General features: G+C 30.2%; 1 protein-coding gene across 15 annotated transcripts in view; it reads right to left on the bottom strand.

Annotated features, from left to right (window-relative positions):
• The window catches only part of LOC111502348 (uncharacterized), a 46,475-nt gene continuing 36,925 nt past the window's right edge, over positions 1-9,550 (bottom strand). For 12 of the 15 annotated variants that reach the window (XM_074185616.1, XM_074185617.1, XM_074185614.1 and 9 more), the window contains 5 exons: positions 8,248-8,309; positions 6,593-7,738; positions 804-894; positions 714-737; positions 1-210 (listed from right to left, as the gene is read on the bottom strand). In XM_074185616.1, the coding sequence (XP_074041717.1) occupies positions 194-210; positions 714-737; positions 804-894; positions 6,593-7,738; positions 8,248-8,309 (1,340 nt within the window). In that variant the 3' untranslated portion in view covers positions 1-193. The remainder of the gene's footprint in view (positions 211-713; positions 738-803; positions 895-6,592; positions 7,739-8,247; positions 8,310-9,550) is intronic. The other 3 variants (XM_023156425.2, XM_074185624.1, XM_023156428.2) reach the window with 3 other exon arrangements.

Here is a 9,550-nt window from a genome sequence, read left to right as displayed (position 1 = left end):
TTCACTATAGGAGTTTAATGATTTCTCTAAAATAAATAAAACAAAACTAGAAATAACAGAAGATATTAAAAATAAATTATCATCAAATATTATAATAACCATTAGTTTTTTTTCAATTATAATACAATATAAACAATAATAATTAATATACAGCCTTTCGTTCTCACTTCCTATCAATCCTCTTCTTCGAAACTCAGTGTTTCTTAATCTCTGAAAAAATCAAGATAATTCAGTTATTTATTTTCTTTAATAAAATTTCTACATTTGATGAGATGGTTCATAATGCATTTATGGACCTTTAATCATTTACACCAAAGCAAAAGACTGGAAAATACAGTGGTATTCATAAAATTTTCAACAGTTAAACTGTAGAAAAGATTTGTATGATGTTCTGTCCGATGTTTTTGTTCAAATATTCATTTCAGAAAACCATTCACTTCTCATATTATTTTTATAGATGTGAATGACAAAACTCTCCGGTCATTTTCTTTGCAATTTCTGAATTAACAGATGGTAAATTACAACATATTTCAACTTGTTAGGCTTTTTTTGTCACTGAGTAATATTTATGATGTATTTTTTTAGTGTCCAAGAATACAAAACTGTGAAAGATCTTGATATACATAGTACATTTTCTCAACAAACTAATGCAATTCCATACATTGTTGAAATTTGTTGCAAGTTATCACTACTTTTTAATAAAATGCATTTACCTTCAGTTTGTTTTCGATGAAACTCTGTAACAAAAATAAGAGAAAATAAAGCTCATCTATTTTCCTCATATTTTTGCCTTTTATATTTACCCATATATTCTAACTGTTGCTTTCTATGGGCTTCCATTAAAGCATTTAGTTCAGCCTTTTGCCTGTTCAGCATTTCTTCAAATGTTTCCTCCTAATGAAAAATAATCATTACCAAAAAAATTAGGAATATGTCTAAGTAATTCAAAGCATCAACGTTTCTCAGATATCCTCAAGATTTCTGCATTTTAGATGACACCACATCAAAATTGCAAAAATACATCAATAGTTCCAATGTCTAAAAATATTAACATTCAAAACCTAATTGAAGAGAGTGGAAAAATGAAGAAGGAAAAAAAAAACACTTAGTGCAAGTATGAATGGATACCTCACAAATCAAATCAAACCAAATATTGTTCTTGAACTTCCAACTAAAACGCTACATGTTTTCCACAATCATTTACATTCAATAATATAACACTACCATTGAAATATATTTTTTTTTTACGAAAACAACATTAATTTGAAATTATCCTTGAGAGACTTGAACCAATAATCGAATTCTAGACTAAAGTTAACATTTTGTAATGATGTGGACAATTTGGACAACAATTACTATGTTGTTTCTTTACAGATTCTTTGTTAATTATGAAAAATCATCATTCATGTTTTATTACAAAAAATCATCGACTATTGATTTAAAATAGTTTCAAATAATAATTAAGTAGTTCAAAATATTCAGGGCTCTACCAAAACGAACATTCATTTTAGTGTGAAATTTTTTTGGAAACAAATATATCCCACAATCGAAATGTTAAAAAAATATTAAAAACATATTTTTCTTTTTGGTTCATTAAGAATGTATAAATGCACAATATCACGTAAGTATGAAATATATTTAACTTTATAAGGGAAGTAATGTTATATAAAAGCAAAATATCTTTCAGATATGGTAATGTTGTACAAATACAACTTTGTGCCTTCATAAATCCTCTCTCCCCCAAAAATGATCTGAAAATTGCAAATTCAATATTCAAAGTTGAGATTAACATAACCATTCTAATGGTCACCAATAATCAATAACAAATCAAATATTGGAACCCAAAATTGAAAAATCTCAACATTTCTTAGTATAAAGTTTTCCATTATCAACAATATATGCATACAATTATATTTATCTTCAAGTGAATTCTTAAAACTTTGCAATTTTCTTTTAAGTTATTATTCTTGTCCCTAGTATGAACATTGCATATGACTAAGGAACTGAATTGTTATATAAAGTAATTTTTATGATTATTTTCCCTTTACCTTTTGAACTTCAAATGTGTTAATATTTTTTAACAGTGGAAGTCAAATCTGAACCTCTACCAATTGACGAAAACATCGCCAAACAAATTCAAACAAAAGTTAATGTTAATTCAGAAGAAATATATACATGTTGAAATTCCAAAATAAACACTTTTCTAAATTGAGAATGATGTATTTTCACTTCTCCATCTTTATACAAAAAATTGTGAAGTCCGCCTTTGAAAATGATAGTGTTCCTTCTAAGTGAAATTTTATATCTTTCATGTATTATATTGTGTGGTGTTTCTTAGAATGATATTCAATTCAATTCCATAACGAATGTCTAGAGTCTAGAGTAGAAAATGAATACGAAAAGGTGATTTACCTATAATTTAATGTTCACGCGAAAGTAGTTGTTTCGAAAGTACTTTTTATTTCGTGCAATTCAATATTAAATTGAAAGAACTTGTTTCAATGTCAGTTTGTGTCCGAAATAAACTTCTATACATGATCTACTCATCTTTGTGGAAAGGTTATTTTAAACTTAATTGCTTTCTTCCTTTCTTTGGAAGGTTTTCAATGGAAAAAGCAAACAAAAAGTTTTTTCTCAAAAACACTATTCATTTCAGTACGGGTTCACAAAGATTTCTTGTGCTGATTAAATTTGTGGTATTCACTACTTTTGCACAGAAACCTTTGCTGTTGTCTCTTGAAGAACCACATTAAGAATTTCGATAATGGGGACCTGATCAGCTGATACATCTCAAGAATGAAGTGCAAGGACAAACACAAGCGAACATTTTCATTGGTCTATTCCCAAAGAAAGCTTGAATAGCTTCTATGGATTGATAAAAAAGAGTTATTGATAATTAGATAGATAAATAAGAACTTCAAAATATATAAATGCTTTGACGGCTGGAAGATCATTATAAATTATCACAACTATGGCAAAGGGTCTCCCTGATAAAATTGCATAACTTGTTCTACAAAGGTTCAAATTATTTTTTATAAGAAGTCGTTAGAGCCATTAGGTACCTACCGAAATTTTATATGAGACATTGCATCTTTGAAAAAAATCAATGGAAATTATGGAAAAAACCTAAAGTTGAAAAAAATGGATAAATTCAGAAAACCTATGTGGAAGTGCCTGAGGATATCATGATACCACAAACTTTCCAATGTTTTTATCACGGGTTTGGTTTCTTTTTGAAAATAAGTAGGGTAAGTGCCTTTTAAAGCCTAATCAACAAATACAAAACATTTATAGTTTCGCCGAATTTATAATAGTGAATATCAATTAAAAAACTTATAGATTAACCTAGCAAACAGCTCAAATTCTCATTGATGAGATTGATAAAAACGAATAAGTTTACGAATTTCAATATTACAGTTGACTGATAGTCACCATTATTTTTTAGTTTTTTAGTTTATCACACGTTATATAGGCAAGTACACATTTTAAGTTACCTTTCAAAAATTGAATCTTTTTTGACTCACGTTCATCATTTACAAATTTTGTTCACTTTCTTATTCTATTGAAAACACTTTTCTCATACCAGATGAAACATATTGTCTCGATACGCGTTTGGCTAAATGTTTAAAAACAGAAGTGTTTTCAATAAGATTCATTTAACGCCAGGGGTTGAAAGTTCTACTCATCACCTTTTTTCTGTTTATCATTTCACGATACTTGATTGACTCAATATTTCTTGTATAGGTATGGAAACTCATATTCAAAAGTAGTCTATAACTACCTTGTAAAAAAACATAATTAATGTCAACTTTGTCTCTTCCACTTCATTGATAGGGTGCGATCTACCCCTTGAACCCCAAATGAGATCAGGAATCAAATAATACCTCATTTGAAAGGTCATCGATTCATTTTTCTAGTTAATGGTGTAATAGTTGACCGTATTGAATATTTCGAGATATAAGGGTCCCATCTACGTTTCTCAATCATAAGAAATTGAGTGGTGTTATATGGATCTTCAAAAATGATTGATAATTCAATTAATAAGGAAGTTAATCGATAAGCGGGTATTCTACAAATCAGCAAGCAAACAAATTATCACTGAAACAAATAATAGAGAGAAAGACCATTTCGACATATGCCAAGATGTATACTTACAAAATGCAAATGAAAGCTACACAGTACAGGTTATGTTATTGGACTGTTAGTTAGAATAGATTAATAAAAGTAGGCGAGTCATAACAAAAGCAGTACCTCGAAATTAGCAAACAATTTCATGTCAACTAACAAATTAGTAGGCTCAGTCCAGCCTGGTGTAATGTTTCTCAAACAATAATTAAAAAGTCTTCTCGTGCATACTTTGAAGAACACTTCCTCATAATCATTTTGCATTACTCAAAAACCAAAATGTTGTTCTAAACTAGCTCAATCATCAACGGATTATACTGATTATGAGTCACAAAAACTATACTTTAACAGAATGAAAATATGGACAAACTCTTTTCGGATAAATACATTGAGATATTTCCACAGGTGAGATAGTGGAACAGGTAATGCCACTTTCCTGATCAAAAAAGTGTAAATTATACAGTATTGTAATTATTGTCCTGAACTAAAATGTATTCATTGCCCTCTCCCCTTCATAAGTAATACCTTCAGTATTCATGTGGTTTACTTATAATAAACTACAAAAAAAGTGGATTAGCGATGGTGCTATATCATAGTTTTTGAGAAATACAAAAAGAAAAAAAAAATTGATAAGATAAATAGCAATCGACTATGTAATTGATAAGTGTTCCGAGAATAAATACTTATACCAACACAAAATAAAACATTATACGAACATTCTCAGAGGCTCTAAAATTATCCTTTGTCTTTCGCCTTGATATTTCATAGTTCTCCCACAAACATACTCTGAATTGCAATTCAGATTTTTTCTCAGGTAAAAAAATAATGTTTCGATTTGCGGTGTCTCCGATGTTATGTCTATACTTGTGTTATAGAAAATAAATTGATTGTACCTAAGCGTAATCAAATTTATTAACTTTATTTAATAACACAAACTACAACTGAACACTATACTTTAATCAAAATTTGTAATTATCGCACTTATTGCACTGTCGCTTGTTCACTTTTCAATTAATCCAAGTTTTAATTTAAACTGTCTTGCAACTCGACGCTGTCTCGTTTAAATATATTCCCATCGGTACGTTGCAAAAGGATTCCAGTTCTTTGACTTTTAATTATTGTGATATCATGATTCTTTCTCTTTTTTTGCCAGTGGCTTACGCAATAGAACTACACCGTGACAATAGTTTGATCTTGAAAATGAGATCGTAAAAACATTCCATTCAAAATACCTGAAATATTCACCAAAATAGGGATACAATTTCTAGGTCGGGCGCTTTCCAACATTTTTCTACAATTGAGATCACAAAAATATATTGACAGATTGTGAAAGGTTAATAGTCCCAAAACGGTCAATAAAAATTAAATAGTTTTCACATTTCTTAGCTAAAAAAATAAAAATGTATAAAAATTATAGAAAATAGTAAAAACTTTACAGCTTTTTATATTTTACACCAATTACAATAACGAAATATTTCTGATTTTCAACTGGTAGAAATAAAGAATTTCAAAGAAATAGTGAAGTTTGAAGCTAAGGTAGAAAGTCCCTAATATCAATTTCATTAAAATTATTGTAGCCTAAATATCAAGTAAATATTAGGGTAAACTACATTAATCTTTAAAAAATAAGCATTTATCCTTCGAACACTTTTCAATTTCATAATATATTTATGGTTCTCCTTGTATCAATTTTTCTTTAAATAGCACTTTTAACCTTTCATGGAGATCCAAAAATTTCGTATCAAGTATCGATACCGCTAAAAGTATGCTGAAAGAACCATTGGTACACCCTGCATTTAGTTTTGGGGAAGGGGGAATTAACGAAGATTTAACAGAAATAGGTCATAGAGATAAAAAAATCAGAAAATGAAGATATGAAAACCAAATTTTTATTGTAACTCAAATAACTATGTTCAAAATTCCCTCCCGTTCGGTCCGCCTTTGAACTGAATTGCAAACTCGTGAGAATAACTCTAGATGGAGCAGAAGAAAAAGGCCCATAAGAGTGAGAGGGAAGAGAAAGTGAGAAACGTGGGGAAAGGAAGAGAGGTAAAGAGGGGTATTGAGAAAAAACTTCCTAAAAATGATCATATTCACGTCATAACGAAATACCTTTTGAACGACTTCTTAATGAATAAAGATACTGCCAGTTAATGTCGCCAAATGTTGAATCACATAGTGTACACACAGCACCCACGCGCACTTCATTAATGAAATTAAAGAAGTTTATCAAAAGAACAATTTCTTGAAACGTACAAAAATTCTACTGTAAGGTATTGTTTTTCTGGTAATTAAGAACTCTGGTTCATAAGAAAGCTCTGAAGCAGCATAAGTTCATGACTCAGTGGAGAATTCATATTGAAATTATTTTATTAGGAAATTGAGTAATTCAAATGAACAACATTTTGATACAAAATTGATAACCACTACTTAATATTTTACCCGATTGGCTGCAAAAATATCTTACCGTCTTTGGGAAATACGTTTCCAAATACTCATGTATTGGCACCACTGTCTTACAGTTCACACCTCCACAACAACATTTGTATATAATCTCAGTCTGGTGATGTGTTAAACATGTATTCGAATTACCACATGGTAGAGAATTATAACTTCGAGCATGATGTGGACAATCAGTATAAAAATAATCTGAATTGTATCTGTTGAAACAATTGTGAACTGGTGGCTGGCAGCCAGCATAATCTTGGTAAGAATAATGAGAATTACAACTACATGAATTGTTATGAGAAAAATTTGTTTCTCCATGTACTGTATGATAGGTGTCAAAACTTGAATCGGAATTTTGAAATCTTCTAGTCAAGTTATGCAGTGAAGAGGAATGTTTTACTCTCCAGTTGCGTCTCAAAACTTCAACAGGCATATCATCTATTTTTTTACGTCGCGGTATATAAACACCAAATTTTTGTTTTGATGAGATAGTATCTTTTGATGAGATAGTGTCTTTTGATGAGATAGTATCTCTAAGACAAAAATTTCGGTTCTCACCTATTGAAAATGAATTACTTTTCCTAACATGTGAATTTGTAGAGCTAGCTTCTTGATATTTTACGTCTGAAACCAAGTTATCACTACAAACTGATAAGGATTCTGTATAGTCATCATATTCCTCAAAAGTGTCTCCAGTTTCTATGCTACTAGTCTCATAATTACTGTTGAAATAATATTCATCACTAAGATCAGGACATGAGGCGTTTTGATCAAATACATTATTGAAAGCTAATTCAGTTTGAAATTCTCTCAGTAATATCTCATAAATATCTGGCATGCTGGCGGTCAAGTTTGTTTCTTCTGGAGGATGAACAATAATTTTTGGAAAGTGTCTGAAAGTTTTCGAATGTCTACGGCTATTATTAATTCGCCTTGGATTATTCACTGATTCCAATCTTTCTTTGTTGATAGGCAACAAATTCTCGATTTCTTTTTTTAAATCAACATATGACAATGATTTCTTCAGTATTCTACTACCATGCAATGATTGTTTAGAGTGTATATCAAGTGAGTGTGTACTGTCTTTGTAGTTATTCTTGGAGTAACTGTGATGAGTGGTGCCAATGTAACGGCCGTGCTTAATGCTGTTACCAACTTCATGCGGCTACAAATACAAAAATAAAAAAACTAAAAAAAAAACAAAATTACTACTCTCAAAATATTGATATAAAAACACCCAAACTATGTTAAGTCACTCGCAAGAAGACAAAAGGTCATCTTTAAAATCAGTTTACTATGAAAGTAAAGCATGTAGGGTCCAAGAAAGAAGTGATAAACACCTACTGAAGGCACATTTGTGATCTAATTGTTGTCGAATTATTTATACTTCGTAAAATGAATGAATTTGGTATATTTTGCAATAGATAATGCAATGCTTTAAATTAATCAAATTAAAAGTATTTTCCAACAAAAACTAATAAAAAATTTCGCCTTCCTTGTTTTATTATTTCTTACTGGACGTCAACCCAAAAAGGATATAAGAGCTACTTCAACAAAGTACTATTAAAATACATAAATGAAATGATTCAAGTGTAAGTCACATATTACTATTAATAACATGAAAAACGCGAAATTAGTTGGAAAAATACAATGAAATTGAATTTTCAAACTTACTTTGACTTTGGAAATTTCTACCTCTTCTTCTTCTTCCTCTTCTGGTAAAGGAACTTCTTCTGCTTCAAAAGTAAATAAAATGTGTCTGTTAATAATTCACACTAACAATATTTATGCACACATCAACAATCTCTCGAAATCATAAACACAAAATATATAAAAATGGATTAAAAAGAGTTTTTTCATTGATCAATTGTTGTTCCTAGTCCCAGGACATCATTTAATAGTCCAAACCATATGTGAGCTTTTAACATGTGCTTCCTGCAAGATCAGATGATAGGCAGTGAACACCTATTGTCCCAGAATAGGGTTCCATCCACCGTTCGTGAGAGAGGCGATCCAATGAGTAGAACTAACTACTCACGCTAACGGGTACTGTCTAACCTATACATATATTGCAAGGCTGAGAACTAAGCTTCATGTGAGGAATAAACAAATTTAAAAAATCATAGTTCACGAGTTATCATGATTATGTAACTGACTTCCTCTGCTAATCAATACAGTCCAGCACACTCTTCCATTTGCTTAGATTAAAACATGGATGTCGGCAGCCCTTGTTAAAATCAAAATAATCTAGTTCATGACAATATAATCATTTGATTACTGAACTTAATTTTTGTACAAAGAACGATATTTTTACACATGAAGCCATTGCTTTATTCATGTTCTCCTCAACTTCAAACTTCTACATCATAATTTCTTTCTCTGCCTATTCTGTTGGCTCAGGTCCTTTTAATGGTATCTACCAATCTCGCTGTATCTCTTATGATCGTTCGGTTCTTAATAAGGTAATCATTTTTCTTTTTTTTTTTTTCAAACGCGTCAGTTAAGTTAACCATTTCTTGTTGGATGAGTAGGTAATGATAATATAACACACACACAGTTGACCAAATATATAACTCACTACCTTCAAGGCCAATCACTATGGGTTGGTTTACCATGAACCAACCAATACAGACACAACCATAAACAACTATTCTATCACCCACACCAACATAAATTAGCAGCTTACCACAGTATGATCCATAAACTAATTAACATATCAATGTCCACTTTGACATATTTTTTAAATCAGGGAGGATAATTTTGAATAGAGGGTAATGCAAATAGCAAATCGAGGTGGATAAATACCATTTTGAAATTTCATCATTCAATATTACCTTAGACATTGTTGATGTGTACATCAAAAAATATTTTTACATTTTAATAAATTTATAGATAAAAACCTCATCAAGAATATCAACTTGTAGGAAAATTAACAACACAAAATTGATTTTAAAAAAAATTGATGAAGTAAAAATTA

This window comes from Leptinotarsa decemlineata, unplaced genomic scaffold (genome assembly GCF_025532065.1).
Source record: "Leptinotarsa decemlineata unplaced genomic scaffold, Ldec_3_MD MMD2_tig00078346_RagTag_RagTag, whole genome shotgun sequence".
NCBI classification, from domain to species: domain Eukaryota; kingdom Metazoa; phylum Arthropoda; class Insecta; order Coleoptera; family Chrysomelidae; genus Leptinotarsa; species Leptinotarsa decemlineata.
Note: the sequence above shows the minus strand (reverse complement) of the source record. Positions and strands in the feature narration are given on the sequence as shown.